Below are 22,033 nucleotides of genomic sequence, written 5' to 3'. Positions count from 1 at the left end.
AGGGTATGCTCCCCACCTTGGGTTATTTATAAAAATAATAAAGGCAGGACAAAAAAATCTAAAATAAAAATTTGTATCTTCTGCTTCCATCTTACAAAACGGCCTTATGTTATGGAAGTTCTCTGAGGGACTTTCTGGGCAGATGATAATAGGGAAAAGTTTGGCAATCACTGCTATACAGTCGGCCTAACACATTGGTTCGTTTTAAATAAGACCGATTAATGCTCGGGTTTGTATTTTAACTTTAATCGGAACTCTCCACAAAAAGCATCGGCCTAATAAACATTACATAGATGCAAACCGATTAATCTACACAAACGAAGACGCGGGCGGCTTGGCTTTCCGGGAAAGCCGCACGCTCTGCACCTGTCTACAGCGCTACCTCAACTGACTCCTGGCCACCAACGCGGCCCGCAAGGCAGAGGTGACCGGGGCATCGCATTTCCCAAGGCGGGCTTGGAACCTGAGAGCCGAGCAAGAGCCCCACCACTTTGATTAACAGACCGGGCGTCACATCTCCGGGTGGCAAAAGGGGACAGGACTGCGGAATGCTGCCGACGAAGACAGGCAGCCCCACAGCTGGAAAGATCCATCTCATGCCCTCGATGCCAGGCAAAGGGAAATTCCGCTTCAGACTACCTCCAGGGTTCTCCCCCTTCCTTCTCCCCCTACTCCTCCTCCATCCACAGAAGCGATTAAACTGAAGCAACTATTCGCTTCAGGAACAGAGCCTCGACCCTTCAGCCGCACTTCCGAGAAATGAATGGCGGCGAAAACTAGGCGCTAAGCCGGCTTCGCTAGTCGACCTCTGCTCCCCGGGGAACAAATGATCCGTCGGCATCACTACCGGGACGGAGCCTCCTTTACTCACCTGCCCGGTAGCTTCGCGCTCCGCTTCCAGAACTGCTTGTTGCTTTCCGCAGCCATACCTCGGACAGAGGCCGAGACCCCTCCTGTCTCCGGTAGGGAGAGGGGACGAACCGGAGCGGTGGGGCCCGAATCCTCCGGCCGAGACCGTTTCACCTCCTCCCTCCCGAGGTCCCGTTTCTAGTCCCCAGAGCCGCCATCTTGGATTCGGGCGGGCAGAGTGCACCCATTGGCTGCCTGACGAATAGTCCCCAAATCTTGACCAATCCTGAGTCACATCTATAGATCACGTGAAGCACGAAGGGAAGAAGAAAAGCCCAAACTGGAGGAATCAGAAGCCTGCCAGAGAATGAGAGGCGGGACAAATCACCAGGCTATAAGGGGGGCGCGGAGGGGGAGAGGGGGCGGCTCCGTGGAAGGGGAAGCGGGAAAGGCGGTTTAACTGTCAAAACGAGGCGCGGGAAGAGAAAAGCTGAGTAAAAAACAAGTCTCCCGAAAGTCGCCCGAAGAAGGTATCGGTTTGAGTATTCAGGAAGTTCTTGCTTTTTTTAAAAGCAAAAGCAAAACAGAGCGCCAGTTATTTGGTCATATGGTCGCATTTGAATATACATAGATTTGAAATTGACCCTCCCCTCGCGCTTTAAAACTTAGAAGTAAACAGTTTAGCAAACAGATAAAAATATAAGGCTATGCTGAGGTTCCCAAGTGGAAGCTTTACTGTAGTTCATGTTATGCTATATGTTATATAACTCCCCTGTAAAAAAGGAAACTCCTGTTCTTGTAACTACATGGACATACCCTTGTTTTTTGGCAAGTGCACAGTAGAGGTCTCCCATTGCCTTTTTCTGGGACATTTTTTTTTTACAGCTTCTCAGTCTAACCTATAACTCTAGAATTCTGATAGTCTCACATCCAAATATTAACAAGGCCTGAACCTACTTAGCTTTTCCGAGATCAGTCACCTAACAAAATGTAAGGCAGTAGATTTCCTCCTTGGAATATCGAAGTGCATCCATGTGTGCATTGGCAGCCACAGTCTGCTTGATGTCTTAGCCCTGCTTTCCTCTGACCAGCAGTTTGCAAGAATGGATCAGTGGCTGAAAACTGGTTCACGGAAGGGTACAGATGATAATACACATGCTGCAACAGTAATCTACTGATGATTGCAGTCATATAAAGATTGAAATTGTTTCCAGTTAGTTTCTTATGTCAGTTATTTCCCTCTTAAAAACCATACATGAAGTGTCTTGAGTTTGCCTTGTTGTGTGACATATGATATATAGGGGAAGAATTTTTGCTTAACTATAATCAAACTTCTGTTCTGAACGTATATGTAAAGTTGAACCCTGGCAAGACGGAATGGCTGTGGGTTCGGGGCTCTTTGGCTTCCAGAGAATTACCATCTTTGGTTTTGGATGGGATTGCACTGCCCTGGACAGACCTTGTGTGTAACCTGGGGGTTCTGGAGTCATGACTCCTGCTCAAAGAGCAGGTGGCAGTTGTGGCCAGGAGGGCCTTTGTGCAACTGTGTGTTGTGTGCCAGCTACACCATTCCTGGACCAACATGTCCTTCTCACACTCACCCACGCCCTAGTCACCTCCCATTTGGACTATTGTAATGCGATCTACATAGGGCTGCCCTTGAAGAGTATCTGGAAGCTTCAATTGGTTCAAAATGCAGCGGCCTGCAGTTTTGCGCAACCTAGATTTGTGTGTGTGTTGACTCTCTTGTTGGAGCTGCATTGGTTGCTGATTTGGTTCTGGGTCCAATTCAAGGTGCTGATTATCACCTTTAAAGCCTGTAATGGCTTGTGGCCACATTATTTGCAGGACCACCTTTCCCCAGTCACATCTACCTGGCCCACTAGAGCAGGGAGGCAGGGTATGCTGCGGGTCCCTTCAGTTAGGAAAGTTCATCTAGTGGGGCCGAGGAAAAGGGCCTTCTCCACTGTGGCTCCCTCCCTTCGGAACATCATCCCCCCAGAGATAAGATTGGCCCCCTTCTTGCTTCTTTTCCAGAAGACCCTGAAGACATGATTTTGTCAGCAGACCTGGGGACCCCAGATTGCTTCAGAGCCAATCAAGTGTCTGATTTGAATGTGTTTGCTGCCTTTGTGGGGAGTATATTGTGTTTTTATGGTTGTTAACTTTGTAAACCAGCTGGAGTCACTGTGTATGAAGTGGGCGGCCTTATAAATTTGTTTAAAAAATAATAAATAAAATGTATACTGTTAATTTTGCCATAGCTGCATATTCCCCAAGTTTAGTTTTCCAGGTTTGGTCTACTTGGCCCAGGCCCCTTAGGATTTAGAGATTTCTCAAGAATATATTCTTGACCAGTAGGCTTATGCTAAGAGTTGCTATTATGGCACAAAGTATATAAAATAATTCAAGTGGTAAATAAATAATCCTAGTTTATTCCTCTAAGTTTATAAAAAGCGTTGTAAAAGCCTTGATTGACCAAAGCCATAATGGGTGGAGAAAGCTGGTATCTGTTGTCCATAGATAATCTAAGTCTAAATCTCATAAGTTATGAGTACCTGCAGGTATTCAATATATTGAGTGACTGGGGGTATAAATTTGTCTTTCCAGTGTTGCAGAACTAGTCTCTTATCAGTAAAAAGTACATGGAGAATCTATTTCCATTGTCTAGCTATTCATTTCCATGTAATAAGTACATAGTTGAAAAGAATATGGATGGCAAGAATATTAAATACTGTCTCAAAGTCAAATTAATATACTTCATAACTTCTTCCTAGATTGTAACCATCTTAGGTTATCACAAAATATGTTTTCAACAAAGTATTATTCCCACTTTATCTCTAATAACACAATGATTTACGTGTTCCTTTTCTATACAAATTCAAAGTGTAATAAGTATCAAATATTATTTTTTGTTCAATAGTCTTAAGATCTATTAACAGTTTTATACTGTTGTTAAGACATTTTCCCATGGTTTCCTTGAAATGGGGATCTCCAACTCCTTGTTCATTCCATCTTTAAAATTTGCATATCAAATTGATTTATTGATAGCAAGTATTTATAAAGACTAAGTATAGGCTTTTGGTTTCATAAGATTTCATGATAACTTCTAATAATTTAGATGTCTCTGAAGCAGAAAATGCTGCTACTACAAATAGAGATGTCAATAAACATTGTACTGCCAGTTTGTGCCAACAGACAGATGATAATCATTCTTTTCTTTAACATAGAAAATGATGAAGATTTATCCTTATCATCTGATAATTGATCTAAAGCAAAAATCCCAGTATCCATCCAAATCTTCCATATTTTATTAGATCAAGTTTAAGGGCTGGATTACCTCATAGTGCCAATATGGCATGAGAGAAAGCATCAAAATGCATTTTTCCAGAAATAGTATTTTGAATGGATATAATAGTGACAAGAGATACTGTATATCCAATCTTTTATACTTTCAACCCTAAACAGGGCCCAGGAAGGAGAATTTATGATAAATGAAGCCATCTGAAATTTGGTATAGTCAAAGGTTATGCATGATGTTATACTGTAATTCAAGTTTGGGAAACTAAAGCCAAAGAAAACTAATAATTACATCTTTTTCAAAGGTATCTTCAGGATGTAAGAACCCCATAAATATTTACAGAAAAATGTAATGAGTTTTTGAAAGTGTTTTCCAGATAGATATATAGGAATTCCAAGCAAAATATTAAGAATTTTGGGAATTACATTCATCTGAAAGTGTTTAACATACCTTACCTCTCAGTGTAAGGTTTGAAGATTCCCATCTATCAATATCCAAATAAACTTCTTTATATATTTTATTCATATTTAATGTAATTATTTGAGAAATGTCACATTGGATAGGAATACCTAAATAGTGAATCAATGCAGTACACATATGAAAATGATAATTACCTAATGTATTAATAAGGAAATCTTTGCCTATTGCCATCAGTTCCAGCTTAGAGCAATTAACAGAGTATCCTGCAAATCAAACAAGTGCATCAGAAGCAGAATTGTGAAGTTCAAAAATAAAAATAAAATATCAGCATATAATATCCATATTTTAATGAACTATGCAAAATACCCCGGATATGATGATCCTCTGTACTGTAGTAGCATAAAGTAAGGATTCTAAACAAAAATCAAAGATAAAAGTAGGCATCTTAGTCTAGTACACTTATAGTGAAAAAATACAGTATATGAAAAAGAGAACTGAGCTTTATCTTCAATTTGGGGGCCATATACAAAATCTGGAGTCATTTTATAAGTCCTTTGGGAAATCCAAATTTATCTAACGTACATACATACATACATACATACAGTGTCTGAATGTTATCAAAAGGTTTTTCCTTATCAAGTGATAGAACTACAGCTTTGTATTTTCTATCTTTATTCAAATCAATCAGATCCACTACAAGCTGCATATTATCCATATCTCCTTTCAATAAACTCAGCTTTTTTGTTTGGTTGGTCTGAAGTGTTGGCTGTTCCTTGAGCACTGGGGTTACTCAAATAATTTATAGCCTTCTTACTGCTAGAAGGTATGTAATCTTCTCAAAGTCTTTTGGGGGTTGGAGTGGTATATGAACTCAAATAAATAAATAAGATATTGCTTAATTCAGCCTTTCTTAACCTTTTGACCCTGGAGGAACCCTTGAAATATTTTTCAGGCTTCAGGGAACCCCTGCACATTTAGGCTCAAAGATAGGCCAGAAGCTACAAAATTATTATATTTGTTTCATGTGTAGTCCTGTATATGTGCATTAACAGTGGTCTTACACTAATAATAGAGAATGAAACTTACCTCTTTAATGTGAAGTTGCCCAAATTTGAAATAATTTTTTAAATAAATCGTGGTCTCCCAGGGAACCCCTGGTGACCTCTCACAGAACTGTAGGGTTCCACGGAACCCTGGTTGAGAAACCGTGGCTTAATTTGTTGTGGAAATAAGCTGTAAGTATACAGGTAGTTTTTGCTTAGCGACCACTTGTTCAGTGACTGTTCGAAGTTATGATGGTGCTGAATGAGGTGACTTAAAACCAGTCCTCAAAGTTGTGGCCATCACAGTGTCCCCACGGGCAGATGATCATGATTCGGGCCTTTGACGACTGGTGCACAATTACAACAGTCACAGCGTCCTGTGGTCACATGATCGCTATCTGCAACTTTCACTGCCAGTTTCCAACAAGCAAAGTCAGTGGGTAAGCTGGCAGGAAATCACAAGTTGTGGCTACATGACATTGCACTTAATGACTGTGTGTGATTTGCTTAATGATCGCTGCTGGCACTGCTGTTTTAAGTCGGTGCAGTCACATGATTTTTTTGCTTTATGACTGTCCTCTTTCTTTACAGAAAGGATGTAAAGATGGTGTTCTGGTTTTATAATCCAGCAGTTAAGTAATCCAACAGAGAATTGGTCTATGGTCTGATAAAAGATTAGAAGAACCAGACCTGTCATGGTGAGAAGAAATTTTAATTTTAATTTTTTGCCAGAAATTAATGAAAGCAGATACACATAAATCAGTACTAATTCTGGAATGCATATGGACCAATGAACATCCGAATAAGAACAGTCTTTATGTGAGAGCCACAGGAAAGCATATTTGTGATTTTGATTCCATTCACATTTTAAAAAGCCAATTTGTTGAATGAAAAGATGTAATTAACCAAGCATAGACTGAAAATATAATTATTCCACAGTTCATCCATTTTAAAAATACAATGAGTTGTAATGATTTCATCCTTTTTAAAAATCAAAAAGAGCACAGTGTGTGAGTGTCACAGTAAAACTTTTATGAGATTTTGATGCAATTTACATTTTAAAATGCCTACCCATTGGATGCAAAGACAAAGTTAACCAAGTGTCAATTGAAATTTTAATTTGTGTGGTGTCATTCATCCATTTTAAAAGTAAAAAAAGGTTATAATTCCTTCAAGGTAGATTTCTACAAAGTTCTGGGGAGGTCACTTATGACAAGGACAAGCTATTTAGGGCATCCAGATATTTTGGAGTTGTATCTCCCGTAATCTATGACTGTCATAGTGGTTATTGGATTTTTATACATTTGGAGATTTTCAGATGACCAACTTTTGACTTAAGATAAAATGTCCTAGAGGTTAGTATCCTTTATACTACCATTACTATCTGGATTATGCCCTCATCTTTTTCCTGATCCGGAATGCAGTGGGAAGAAATATAGAATATTTCTAATGTATTCTAATTGAGAAATATGGCTGGAAGACATGGACCAGAGCATCTCATTATGTATTATTTTATTTATTTATTTTTCAAATTTCTATTACTGCCCATCTCTTCCAAAAGGGGGACTCTGGGCAGTTGTAGGTGCTTATAAAGCAATCTATAACAAGACCCTTTTTTCTAAGTGGAAAAAAGGGGGGAGGGCTCTTCATTTTTATTTAAGCTACTGTATGTATCCCCTTTTTCATGAATACTGTGAATAATTTTACCTGTCTTCCCACTGCCACTCAAATTTAGGATATTTTAAAATTGCACTTCCCTGTGAATAGGTAATCACATTGGGATTAAAATTGTGGCCAAGCTCTGTAATTTTCTGAATTTGAGGAAAGGTGTTGATATTTCTGGTAAATAAAATAAAGGGTTAACAAACTAGTGGAGATTTCCTCCTGCCTCATACATGGTATGGCCACAACCAGGCAGCCCAGCCCTCCTCTGATGCTACATGATGACAGTGATAGTATCAGCCCTTCTGCTGATACACCAGCCTTCCCTACTGGTCCCTTCCTGATCATCCTTTAAAGGGTTTTTATCATATTTATTTTATTATGTATTATAGTATTTTACAGTTTTATATTTTTCTTATTTATGTTTTATTGTAAACCGCCCAGAGTCCCTGTATGCTCAAATACAATGTCTAAAATATATTTTTATTTGTGCCCGTAGGGTCACAAAAATTCTGTTCAATATTATGTATATTGAGCAATGATTAACACTGATTTTGGCTAGGATAGCCTGTATGATCTATTTGTTTACTTCAAGAGTCATCAACAAAAGCCTGATGCAAAAAGACTTATAGATACATAATTCTAGCTAACAATTGAGTATCAGGAATGAGCAAAAGTTACAGTAGTTCCACAGATCTTTCTGAGTTGAGTCTAGAAACATAGGATTGCCAGGAATGTTGAGGGAAGTAGCCTTGGAACAGAAAAGAGAAAGTGTCATTTCTGTATTTTGGATAATGACAAAAAATCTCAGAAATAGTATGCTTCATATGATTGTTTTTTATCTTGATGCACTTATGAAATATGCTGATTGTGGGCAAATGACTTAAATGTATGTGCTATGCTTGCAAGTTTGCATTTTAACGTAAGTAATGGCCTGCTTTTTGAAAGTTCTGTCTCCAGATGACCCCACAATACCTTGCTTTAGGCACCTTAACTTAACCTGTCTAGGCAAGTCCAACTCTGAGCGGATCTGAGGAATTTTATCTGCAGATAGCAAGTGTATTCTTCACAGGAGCCCCACAGATGGTCATGCGGCCCATCCCTCCCCAGCAGGGACCAGGTCTCCTTAAACAGGGCTGCTGGGTGGCCTTCAGCAGATGTAATAAATGGAAAAATAGCAATGTTTCATTGCCCTTATTGCCACAATGTAATCCCTAATATGGGTTCTTACTTGTGCTCGGGCAGATTCACTCTTCAACTTCCTCCAGTGGCTCTCCAGGCATCTCTTTTTGCACTTCATCTCCCAGAGCAACTCAAATAAGGTATACCTCAGGATCAGCACAGGGGGAAAGACCGCACAGGGTCAATCAGGTTGAAGCCTCTTCCACTTGCCCATTCTAGGCTGCAGCTAAGACTTCAGCCGAATTGCCCACCAGACTCTTGGGGAAAACCCCAACTTCCTTCTGGAACCTAGTTGGGTTCATCAATTGCCTGGAGTGGGGTGATCTAACAGGCCTTACCAACAGCTACATCACGCAGGAAAGCAGGACCAAAAGGTGGGTAGTGTCAGAGGCCTCCTGGGAATAAACTAGTGGAGATTTCCTCCTGCCTCATACATGGTATGGCCACAACCAGGCAGCCCAGCCCTTCTCTGATGCTACATAATGGCAGTGATAGTATCAGCCCTTCTGCTGATACGCCAGCCTTCCCTACTGGTCCCTTCCTGATTTGTTGAAAATGTAATTTCCAGTATTCCTAATAAATTGATCTTACTGGCTGGGAATTCTGGGTATTTTAGTCTCAAATCTAAAAGTATATGATTGAGAAAACTTGTTTAAACTGTGAAGAAAAGGGCTTATACAAGTAAAGATTACAATTTTTAAAACTTTAGAAGAATAGTGAGCATGGAGTTAAAAGCATGAATACTACTTTATGTCTGAAGACAGGAACCAGTTTTGATGACAGAATGCTGCCCCCTATATACTTTTGCAGTACCATATATTGTGCCAAGCCATAACATGGTTTGTTTGGTTTTGACAGAAGGTTGTGTAACCCCAGCTGTTTTTAAATCATCATTGTTAGGCTTAATATATGGTAACCAGTCAATTGTGGCTTACTGATCATAGTTAAACCTACCTTAGTGTGATGAAACAATTCATAAAATACTTCCCTAAATAGCAGTCTCCAAATATATTGGATCATCCTGGCTACTATACAGGGTAGAAATTGTACTGTTTGAAAGGCATCAGTTTGGGGAAAACATTGAACAGTAGAATGCATATAAAACGATACATCTATAAAGAACGGTATTACATATTTTTTCATGAATCCACATGTGCAACTCAATTTTCATCTTTTATTCTAACTTACTGTATATTTAATTTTTCTCCCCAGATTTCTTCTTTATATAGCTCTGGTAAATTTTTCCAAATTTTGTGGAATTCATCCTATTTTCTTTGTTTTTCAGGCTATTATTAGTGGAAAAGCAGTCGTCCCCCTGTTTGATGGTAGCATCTGTGGCATAGCACCAAAATCAGGGTCACTTCTTGCTGGTGTTTACATGATTTTAGTGACCAACATGTATCTTATCTTTGAGTTTGGACACCTAACCATTGCATCAAATAAGTTGGGAAAAACTGAAAAGGACAGCCTAATGGGGATTATTCCATATTGCTATTGCATAGCAATAGTTTTGGCTTTCATAACTTATCCTATATGTTTCTATTATTTATATTGTATCTACAAGAGAATAACTGTAGGTCTGTATGTGTACTTTCTTTGGATAATCTTTTATGATATAGCCAACTTAGTCATTCTAGTCTTGATTCACAGGGCTGCACACCTATCTACATTTAAAGTCAGTAATTTAGAATGGTTTGGATTGGCCAGTAGGATTCCCGTGGACTGTTTTTGGCTTTCTTTTGTTTTAACATATCTTAAGTTGCTTATTGAAGGAAGAAGTACAGGGAGGATATCAATGAAGCCAAGGCAGATAGCAAGACAGGTTGCAGAACCGCCTAAGTTTAGATTGGGTATGAGTGCTAAGAGAGTTCAGTGGTAGCTATCAAATTAGTGTTCTATGCAATTATGAACACCAGGCCTCCACAATGCATGGCATATAAAAAAATGCACAATTAATATATCTGTATCTATTTGCTGTTTGATACCTTTGCCTACGCAGAACAATAAAATTTGGATGATTGTCAGGAACCTGGCAGGCCATAATAAATGGTAACTTCAGGACCAATATATGTATTTATGAATCCTAAGTAATGTTTCACATTGTTTTATTTCACTATCTTATTGGGGTGATCTAAAAGTCTTTAATAAAGATAAATTTAATAACTACTGTATTTGGGCCTCTGGACTTGTTTGCACCATTGAGGATAAGGAGTTGATTGGGGCAGGATCTCCCTTCTGTTTCCAGCCTATAAGCATAATAAATATGCCTCTGAAAAATCAGGAAGAGATATTTTAGTGGAGGAAAAAACCTCTAACAACATGTGAAGCATTTTGATGCATACCTATATTGAAAACACAATGGGAATATTCTACTGCTAAATGCTTAATTTAGATAAACTAATTTGCTTTTTTAGGCCAAACCCACATACTCTTACATTTTTTATAATAATGATAATATCTGGGTTATTTGCAGTAGAGATGTAACTAGTATGATTAAGTATGTAATCCTTTAGGATCTTTTCCTAACAATTGTTTTTTTCCTTTATCAGGATGTACTGAAAAAAATGTTATGTGGTAAATAGATTTTATACTACAGTTGGGCAACCCTTGGCTTCCTACATATTTTGAACTTCAGTTCTCACCATGGACAGTGTACAGGAAGGAAGGGCTAAACACATTCAGCCTCAAAATGATTAGTTTTTCTGTAAAAATGCTTTCCCCATTCCTGAATTGATTTTCAGCAGACACAGAAAGGTGAACCCATGTAAAATTTTGAAAGAGCAATGTGGCTTTATGCTAGGCAGATAGTATACAGAACAGGTTTTGCACTTCACTAGATCACTGAGAAAAGTATAAATGTGAAAAAAAGATTATTGTACATTTATTGATTTAGAAAAGCATAAAAGAATGAATAGGTTTTAATTATAGAATATTTTATGTGTATATAGAATTGAAGTTTGGTTGCCAAATGTGGTAAGAGTACTATATGATACTCACTACAGGGTGAGATATCATCAATATGCAGATGATACCCAATTATGCATCTCCATCCCAGGTGAAGTAAGTGATGCTGTGGCCACCCTTTCCGAGTGCCTGGGGGCTGTGGGGGCCTGGATGGGGGACAACAGGTTGAGGCTGAACCCGGGGAAGACAGAGTGGCTGTGGATTAATGGCTCCTCGATTTCTGGGAAATTGTCATCTTTAGTTCTGGATGGGGTTGCACTGCCCCAGACAGACTCGGTGCGTAACTTGGGGGTCCTCCTGGACTCACGGCTCCTGCTCAAAGAGCAGGTGGCAGCCATGGCTAGGAGGGCCTTCGTGCAAGTTCGTGTTGTGCGCCAGTTACGCCCCTTCCTGGAGCGAGAGGCCCTTCGAATGGTCACTCATGCCCTGGTTATCTCCCATATAGACTACTGCAATGTGCTCTACATGGGGCTACCCTTGAAGAGTATCCGGAAGCTACAGCTGGTGCAAAATGCAGCTGCGCAGGCAATCTTGGGTTTCCCAAGATCAGCACACATCACTCCTTTGCTCCGCGAGCTGCATTGGTTGCCAGTATGCTTCCGGATCCAATTCAAGGTGTTGGTTATCACTTTTAAAGCCCTACATGGCACGGGTCCAGGTTACTTAAGGGACCATCTCCTCCCCATCACATCAACCCGTCCCACCCAGTCGTGCAGAGAGGGCATGCTATGGACCCCGTCTGCAAGAGAATTCCATCTGGCGGGGTCCAGGAGGCGGGCCTTCTCTGCAATAGCACCTGCCCTTTGGAATATCCTTCCCCCGGAAGTGAGATTGGCTCCCTCCCTCCTGAACTTTAGGAAACAGCTGAAGACCTGGTTCTGTAATTATGCCTGGGGTGGGAGAGAGAGTAGCCATTCCTGGGGATGGTTAGTTTCTTAGAAAGACCCAGCTCTGCCTGCAAATCATAACTTCCAGCCATCAAGGTTTTTATTATATTTATTGTATTATGTATTATAATGTTTTACAGTTTTATATTTTTATTTATGTTTTATTGTAAACCGCCCAGAGTCCCTTTTGGGAGATGGGTGGTGATAAATTTGATAAATAAATAAATAAATAAATATGATGAACATATGTGATGATAAATTGAATGCTTAGCAAATGATTCATTATTGAGCAGGGAGTAAGACAAGGATGTGTGATGTTGTTTAATGTTTTTATGGGTGAGTGTACAAGGAATATTTGTGGTGAGCTTAGGAGTGTATAAGTCAGAGATGTAAATATATTTGTACTTTTATTACCTATGATGCTATGTTGTTGGGTGAGAACATGAATGGTAATCCAACTCACATTGGAGGGCACATACTTGGTCTGGATTTTACTTTGCAGCAGATTTTATTTCACACCAACCTTGAGTTTACCAGAAGCAGCTGAAGACCAAAGTGCCTGATAATTCAGCTGCACAGGTCCAGGTCTGGGGCAGCTGACTTAGAAGAAGTGACTTGAACTAATAAGTGGATCCCGCTTCTCCTGGAGTGGCCTATCTAGTGCCTCCCACAATATCTTTTGCTGCCTGTCACAAGCCCCCCTCAAACCAACCCAGAGATAACTGGTCCCTTCCTCTTATTCTTTTCAACATGTCCACTGCCAAATCCGCTTCATCAGTATTAGTGATATTAGCCACAATGGTCACTTTTGCTGGCTAACCTAGTTAATCATGTACTGTATATGATTAACTTCCACTTTAACCATCCATCTTTCTTATCCTAACCTGCATTCTATCCAGATCTACCTAATCCATCTACCTATCAACAGCTCTCCCCAATCATCTTCAAGCACCTTATACCAACAATTATATATATACCAACAAGTATATTTATAAAAATATATATACCAACAACAAACAAAGGACCAACAAACCCTGCCAGATTTCCCAATTCCAACTTCTTGATTTTTCAGGGTGGGGGGGGTGGAAAACTATCAGCACCCCCCAGCCTTTTCTGGATATATCATATAATAACTGCCAATAAGTCTCAACTTGTCTGCAGTCACTTTTGCTCTTTCAATATCTCCCCACATTTCTTAGCACCCGGTAGTCCTCTTCAGTCCACTTCTATTCCACTTTGAGCCAATTTCTTTGGGTCTTACTACTTTTTTTTCAGTGTTTAGCAGAACATTGCTTACCTTGAAAAGGAATAGCTGTTGAGTATGTATGAATGTGTGTATGTATGACATGGTTGCCATGTAATCATAGCAACACATGACAAAGTAAATTGTATTCCGATCTAGTTAGCACCTGATATTTGTACTATTTATAAATGTAAACATTTATCTGAAGTATTTGTGTTTAATGCTGTGAAATAGTAATACAGCCTTCTTGCATTCTGATTTCTGATTTTCTCGAATAGGAACTTTAGTGAAAGAATTTTAATACATTTTGAACTGCTAAGCTAAAAAGCAAAAGTTCACATACTGCCTGTGACAACATGCATTTGGCTCTCTACTAGCCAGTCACATTTCTTTCAAGCTGATAGCAGACTCTGAGAGCAAAGAGATAAGGTATTTTCCCATAGGAAACGGGCTGTTGTGGCACTGGCACGGAAGAGGAGAAAACTGGAAAAGTAAAGCAAGAAGGGGAAGAGAAGGGTAATGGCTGGCAAACCAAAGGGATTATGGACATTCCTGGCTGTTGAAGGTTGGTTTTTTTTTAATTTTATTAAGAACTTTATTCAATTTCAACATATATAGTTACAGTACAGGATAAAAAATATAGAAAAGCAAGAAAAGATAGCTAAAGAACAAAGAAGAAACTATAAAAGAGAATAAACAAAAGATGGTTTCCGATTTCTCCCATGCAGGTATAAATACAATTTGAGGTGTAATCTCTTACCCATAATTAGACCATATTAATACTGTTCCTTTCAGAGCAAGCCATTTAGTCACTAAAATCCACAATTAAGGCTTCATTTCCTCCCCCCACCCCCCATCACATGCAGGTAGTCTAAAAGTGGTTGCCAAGTGGCGATGAATCTTGAGACAGTATACTCTCTCATTAAGGCTGTTAGCGTCACCATTTGGGCCAAATCCAATCTTCCACTGTAGGTATATGTGGATCTTTCCATTGTTGTACATATAGAAGTCTTGCAGCTATAATCATATGTAAAAGTAAATTTCCATGTTACTTCTCTAGCTCCTTCTCCATCAAGCCCAAGAGAAACATTTCGGGGGGGGGGGTTGTATGTTCACTTTGAGAATCTTTTGTACAATATTACATATTTGGTCCCAAAGCTTTTTAGCCTTCTCACATGGCCACCAAAGATGATAAAAAGTTCCTTCCCCCTGTAAACATATCCAACAGACATTTGTTACACCATTATACGTTTTTGACAACTTATCAGAGGTTAAATAAATGATATATCATTTTATATAAATTTCCTTTTACATTATAATTCAGCATAAATTTCAAATCTTTGATCCACAGATTTTCCCATTGCTCCAGCATAATATTTCCAAAGTTCTTGGCCCATTTAATCATACATTCCTTGACTTGTTCATCTTCCAGATTCATCTGTAACAACATCTTATATATCTTAGTAATAACATGTTCATCATCGGTGCAGAGTTCCATTTCAGATTGGGTTTTTCCATTAACAAATTTATAGTTCTTTTTATCCACTTTAAAATGTTCTGACAATTGTACATAAGTAAACCAATGGCATGTAAAGCCCTCCAACTCTAACTTTTCCCTTGATTTAAGTTTTGGTTCACCCTCTTCAAAATTTAGCAAATCTTTATACTTTAGCCAACTTGTTCCTCCCACATTTTCTCTCTGTAACAGTACATTAGGAGACAGTCTTGCCTTATATTTGTTCCAGATCCTCAATATAGCACCCTTGACACAATGATTTTTGAACTCCTTATTTACTTTGATTTTGTCATACTACAAGTAGGCATGCCACCCAAATCTTAATCCATGACCTTCAAGCAATAATAATTTCTTATTCTTCAAAGTTATCCATTCTTTCATCCAAAGCAAACAGCAAGCATCAAAATAGAACTTTAAATTGGGCAAACCCAGCCCCCCTTACTCTTTGGCATCTTGTAACAACTTATACTTAATTCTTGGTTTCTTGCCTTGTCAGATAAACTTTGAAATATCTTTTTGCCATTGTTTAAATGGCAGATCTGTCGACAAGATCGGTATGGTCTGAAAAAGAAAGAACATCCTAGGCAAAACATTCATCTTAATCACAGATATTCTCCCCAGGAGAGATACTTGTAATTTTTCCCAACTTAACAAATCTTTTTTCACCTCATTCCAAATTTAACATAATTATTCTGAAACAATGTGCTGTTCTTAGTTGACAAGATCGCCCCCAAATATCTAACCTTTTTTTCAAAACCCATCTTACCCATCAGCAATTCTTGATTGGACAGGGTCATATTTTTAATTAACATCTTTGGTTTTTGTTTGTTTACTTTAAGCCCCACCAATGACCTGAATTCTTCCAGTTTCTTCATCAGATGTTCCACTGTATCCAGGGGATCCTGTAGTTGTTGTTTATTCATTCAGTCACTTCAGACTCTTTGTGACTTCATGGACCAGCCCATGCCAGAGCTTCCTGTCAGTCGTCAACAACCCCAGCTCCCCCAGGGACAAGTCTGTCACCTCTAGAATATCATCCATCCATCTTGCCCTTGGTCGACCCCTCTTCCTTTTGCCTTCCACTTTCCCTAGCATCAGCATCTTCTCCAGGGTGTCCTGTCTTCTCATTATGTGGCCAAAGTATTTCAGTTTTGCCTTACCACTCCCTCAACTGAGCAGTCTGGCTTTATTTCCTGGAGGATGGACTGGTTTGATCTTCTTGCAGTCCAAGGCACTCTCAGAATTTTCCTCCAACACCACAGTTCAAAAGCATCGATCTTCCTTCTCTCAGCCTTCCTTATGGTCCAGCTCTCGCAGCCATATGTTACTACGGGGAATACATTGCTTTAACTATGTGGACCTTTGTTGTCAGTGTGATGTCTCTGCTCTTAACTATTTTATCGAGATTTGTCATTGCTCTTCTCCCAAGGATTGAACGTCTTCTGATTTCCTGACTGCAGTCAGCATCTGCAGTAATCTTTGCACCTAGGAATACAAAGTCTTTCACTGCCTCTATGTTTTCTCCCTCTAGGATCCTGTAGTATCAGAACTAAATCATGAGCGAAAGCCCTCAATTTAATAATCTCTTATTTGATCTTTAAATCCTTTATTTGTTCATCTCTTCTAATATCTCTACTGAACACTTCCAGTACCAAAATGAAGAGCAGAGGTGACAAAGGCCATCCTTGTCTCGTTCCTTTTTGTGTATGACATGTTTCAGTTAACTCATTCACCATAATATTTGCCTCTTGAGGTGTCTAAATTGATTTAATTCCCTGTATAAGATGTTCTCCAAAGACCATGATTTCCAAGACTTTAAACATAAAACTCCAATTCAGGTTGTCGAAGGCTTTCACTGCATCTAGGAAGATTAGAGCCACCTGTCTCTCATTGTGATATTGTAGATATTCTATAATGTTCAATGCAACTCTTACATTGTCTTTTAGCTGTCTTTTAGGTAAGAATCCACACTGATCTTGATGGATAATTTCCTATAGAATTTTCTTCATTCTTTCTGCCAGCACTGAGGCAAATATTTTATAGTTGTTATTTAACAATGAGATTGGCCTGTAATTCTTAATTAGGGAGGGGTCTTGTCCTTCCTTTGGTAAAAGTGCAATGTTAGCTTTTTTCCATGAATCCAGCATTGGGGATACTAGCAAAATAGAGTTCATCAGTCTTTTGAAAGTAACAGGATCTATTCTTCAAAACATCTGTAATATAGTGCCGATAAACCATCAGGGCCTGGTGATTTTCCCGGTTTGGTTTTCTTTATAGCTTCAACTATTACAAAAACAGCTATGGGGCTATTCAGTGTTAGCTTCTGTGATTCTGAGAGTTTTGGTAGATCTTGTTTGCTCAAATATTCATCTATCTTGTCCAAGGAGACTTCTTATTCTTTATATAGATTGGAGAAAAAACTATGAGATGCTTTTTTTAATCTTTTCACTATCCAGTAACTCTGCATTTCCTTCTTGGATCTTTAAAATCATTTTCTTCTCTCTTTCTTTCCTTAATTTATATGCTAACCATCTTCCCACCTTGTCAGCAAATTCAAAACGTCTCTGTTTAGCATATCTTAGTTTTGTTTCACTTTCTCTCACAGTCAACATTGACACTTGTTGATGTAATAGCTTGAGTTGATATACAATATTATTTATCAGATTATTTTTTCTGTAGCTCAAGTTCTCTCAACTTGATCTAATCCAAGATCATTTGTAACTTTTGCTGTGATTTTTTTCTTGAGACAACAATTATGATAAAGTGTCCTCTCATAACTGCTTTGCTGGTATCCCACACTGTTTTTAAATCTATTCCATTGTCCAGATTGGTCTCAAAATAGCCCTTTAACTTCTTGCAATCCTCAACTACCTTTTCTTTTTATAGAATATATTCATTCAGTCTCCATCTATATGACCTAAAGATTTTTTTTATTGTCATGCTTACAGGATTATGATCAGAAAAAGTCTTTGGTAAAATGTCCACTTTGGAAATTTATTTGCCAGATCTCTTGAGACCCAAATCATATCAATTCTTGAAAAGGATTTATGCCTCTCTGAGTAAAAGGTATAGTCTTTTGCCAGTCCATTTTTATATCTCCATGAGTCCACTAATGCCAGATTATCCATTAAATCAAAAAATGCTTTTGGTAGTTTTCCTTGTTTAATTTTAATTTGATTCTCAGCTGTTCTGTCAAGCAGTGGAGAAATAACTCCATTCCAGTTTCCTATTCTGGCTGTTGAAGGTTGTTGTTGGTTCCAGAACAGCCTGAGGCGAGACTCCTGAAATGGTAAGTTTGACAGTCTAAAGACCCACTGAAGAAAGAAGAGTGTCACTATGGGCCCAATTTACCCAACACAGATGGCTTTTAGGAAGCCAGAATAGAGAGGGAGACTATATCCTGCCAGTTAGAGAGACTGACAGCCTGAGAGAAAGAATGCCAGTCAGCATTTAACCCCCTCACTTATTTCTAAGTAGGAAGGGAATTTAGGGATACCAATACCTATGTTTAATCCACACTTAGGCTGCATACATATCCAGTAGATTGTGTGCGTGCGTGCGTGCGTGCATGCGTGTGTACACCTTTGAGTCAGTCTTCACTCCTGGCAACTGCCTAGGCTGGTCCCTGCAGTTTTCTTGGCAAGGTTTTTCCAAAGTGGTTTGCCATTGCCTCCTTCCTAGGGCTGAGAGAGAGTGACTGGCCCAAGGTCACCCAGTTGGTTTCATGCCTAAGGCAGAACTAGAACTCTCAGACTCCTGGTTTCTAGTCTGGCCTTAATTGTTACACCAAACTGGCTCTCATCACCTGCTACTTTGTATCTTGTAGTTTCATTCATATCAAACCAAGATTAAAATTAATGCATTTATGTCATTGTAGAAGTCTTTAATCTTTTAATAAAGTTAAAAACTGAACAAATGGTCTTTTATTTTGTTCCTATGACAGCTCAATTTGCTAAGATTTATATTTAAAAATCTGTACTAGTTTTTTGTAGCTGATTGAGAAGGAGCCATGGAGAAGTCCAAGTACATATCTATCGTTTGTTGGTGGGAGCAGCACTAAACTAAATCTCTCTACCTGGTGTTCGTTTGCTGCCCTTCAAATGAACCCACATATATTAGTAACAAGCAAATATTACTGAAATGGTTAACCTGGGTCACACATTGCATTAAGTCCTCATTTGTTTAAGCATGTTTTGTTGTATAAACTCAGTCAATCAAGTTTGCACAGCATACTCAGTCATACACCATGATTTTCAAACAAGAATGATTTCATTCACACAACAGAGTGAGCCAAAACTAAGCAAAACATAGTTGTGTACAGTGTGAGAACCCATAATCAAAGTTTTCGTTCCCACTTCAAAAAGAAACTAACACTCTTAAAGACTTCTACTAAAATTTCCTGTGGGTGAAAAAAACATCACAGCAAAGAGAACTAGTTTATGCTTCTTAGTCAAGGGAAACCTTTACCTTTACCTAAGTGAGGCTGCAGGTGGTGCAATTTCCACAGAATTGTTAGAAACTGCAGAAAATCAAAGATTTCAGGGATTCTTTGAATCAGTTACTGAATATGGAGGCATAATATATAGTTTTAATCTCAAAACTAGCACAAGGTTAAACACTGCCTTCCTCAAAGCTGTAGCTGAGTTTAAGTAGATAAAGTGACAATAAACTCAAATTAATTAGGATCTCCAATTGTAGATCTCTAATAGATCATGCAGTTTGGCTTTTAATATTGCTCTTGGATGTTGGAAGGAATATTGAAAAGAAATCTGAACTTTCACCAGTGCATTTGTTTGTAGTTCAGTAATAGCAAGATAGTTGCCTATTTGCGATAAGCATGGATGGAGGTGCTTTCCACATGATTTTATGCTCTAACTCACATAATCCATTTTATTAACTATTCTGATCAGCACTGATAGAATTCAATAATTACAGACTCCCGTCCTCAAGTCAGATGGTTTCTCTTCAGTCTATGTGGAATGTCACATCCTCCTGAAACTAGCAGTGCTATTTCTTTCTACTAAGAAAAATAGCATTAACTTTTTTTCAAACCTTTTCTATCTGTGTTATGAATACTAAGTGATGAGGACAGTAGCTGTACAATTGTTTTTAAGCCTGTACTGACAATATATTACCTCATGCTTCTTGAATACTGAAATATTTATCCACATTTTTTAGACTTTGAACAATTATTTTTTAAGAATACATTTTGTTAAAAGGCAGTGCAACTTCCCCCTTTTCTGATCCTGTTCTGTTGAGTCAGGTAAGATGTGAAAGGCAAGGAACCTCTGTGCATAACAAGCCTCTAGTACAGTACTGCTTCATTATCCCCAGTGTGTAAATATCCCCCAAAGCTTATCCCTTTCTGAAGGGTGGCCCTTGTGTTAAATGAGAACATAGGAGCTTGCTTTCCTTGAGTGTCCAACTTTACAGTTTTGCGAGTCTTCAGGTTAATTTCTAACAATGTTAAAACAGCATGCCAACATGGTGGAGCTAAACCTATCTTATTTCTCCCTCTCTTTATTTAAAGATTAGCGGCAAAACACTGTGTGTGCTTTACTCCCATCCAACTTCTTTTGTTACTACTACTAGTAGTAATAATCTATTGTCTTTATAATAAGCAAACATATGGCTAGTAGGGTGAAACAAAGCAGTAGTTTTTATTTACTTTTTGTGGAGTGGGGTTGACTGTGCAGGCATATACTTTGTTCTCCCACACTTCCCAAGCTTTCTTCAAAGACTTTCTTCACAAAGGGCTGGCTGTGCTGGTATACATTCTCACATTGCTCACATAGCCGGGGTGTGACTAGATTTGAACCAATCATTATTCAAGCTCTGCTGGCATCTATCCATTGAACCAAACAAAAAGTGAAGCATAGCCCAGGATGGTAATTGCTGTGGAGAGATTACATCCACCACATTTGCTTTTTAAAATGTTACTGAAAGGTCTGGATTAGCTCTTGGATATGTTTGTGCAGAAAGGATTTGGATTTAGTTGTCCTTAATACCACACTTGTACAATGCTAAATGTACTTTATTGAATGAGCTATATTTTAACAGAGAAATTGGAAATAGGTCTCAAGATTGTGCATTCTTTTCCTTTCTGCAGAGGGAAAGTCCTAGGTGAACTAGGAGATCCATCATTTATTTTGAGCACATAACCTTTCTTACTTTTCAGGATCTTTGCCAAAGGAATACACCTGAGGATAGCCCTTACATAACCCATTGAAAATCTTGTCAAGATTATTAACACCATTTTCAGTGTAATAAACAGCAATACCTCATCATGGTGTTAATCTTGATGCATACATTTCTTGTATATGCATGCAAACATAAACTGCAATCATATCACAGGGGCATTGCTGCTTCTTGACAGTATACTTAGAGTGGGGAAGGACTATTTCTCCTGGGGTCACTGTAGATCCCATTAGGACAACAATAGAAACACTAAATAGACTTTTTTAGCATCACATATTCCCATTAACTTGAAATGAGTCAGAAACTCAGCAATTTAAGAGTCCTGCCACACCATAATAAATCATTAGAATGAACGAACACAAATAGTGGGGTCTAGGAGAATACACAGACAGTGGCTGGTTCTGGTGAATGCTAGGTCTGTCTGTAATAAGATGCTGTTCCTACATGACCTGGTAGTAGAGGAGAGGAAATCTGCCTGGCTGGGGTTTTGGTTGCATACCAACCTCAGTTCCAGGGTAGGAGAGGAGGATTGGTAGTAATAATCTGTGAGAATGTGATGGTGACCAAATGCATTGTTCCACAAGTGTCCAGGTGTGAGGTCCTCTATGAAGTTAGGTGCTGGTAGTCCTGTTAGTGTATATCTACCCTGCTGCCCAGCTAGCTTCCTCCCTGAGGTCCTTGGCTTTGGTTACCCCAAACTGGGGGACTTCAACCTCCATGTCTTGGGGGTAGTTGGGGAGGGCTTAGGAGTTCACAGCTGCCATGACA

General features: G+C 38.9%; 2 protein-coding genes across 3 annotated transcripts in view; one reads left to right on the top strand and one right to left on the bottom strand.

Annotated features, from left to right (window-relative positions):
- TBC1D22B (TBC1 domain family member 22B) overlaps positions 1–1,098 on the bottom strand; it is a 47,686-nt gene extending 46,588 nt beyond the window's left edge. Inside the window, exon 1 of one of the 2 annotated variants that reach the window (XM_063297652.1) lies at positions 872–1,098. In XM_063297652.1, the coding sequence (XP_063153722.1) occupies positions 872–927 (56 nt within the window). In that variant the 5' untranslated portion in view covers positions 928–1,098. The remainder of the gene's footprint in view (positions 1–871) is intronic. The other variant, XM_063297654.1, reaches the window with a different exon arrangement.
- Positions 1,099–1,284: 186 nt separating this feature from the next.
- On the top strand, positions 1,285–10,628 carry TMEM217 (transmembrane protein 217). Its single transcript, XM_063300103.1, has 3 exons — positions 1,285–1,379; positions 6,205–6,311; positions 9,743–10,628. The coding sequence occupies exons 2-3, from the start codon at positions 6,309–6,311 to the stop codon at positions 10,334–10,336; spliced, it is 597 nt and encodes a 198-aa protein (XP_063156173.1). The 5' UTR covers positions 1,285–1,379; positions 6,205–6,308; the 3' UTR covers positions 10,337–10,628.
- The last annotated feature ends 11,405 nt before the right edge of the window (positions 10,629–22,033 follow it).

The sequence above is a fragment of the Candoia aspera genome, chromosome 3 (genome assembly GCF_035149785.1).
Source record: "Candoia aspera isolate rCanAsp1 chromosome 3, rCanAsp1.hap2, whole genome shotgun sequence".
NCBI lineage: Eukaryota > Metazoa > Chordata > Lepidosauria > Squamata > Boidae > Candoia > Candoia aspera.
This window is presented reverse-complemented; position numbering and strand designations above follow the sequence as displayed.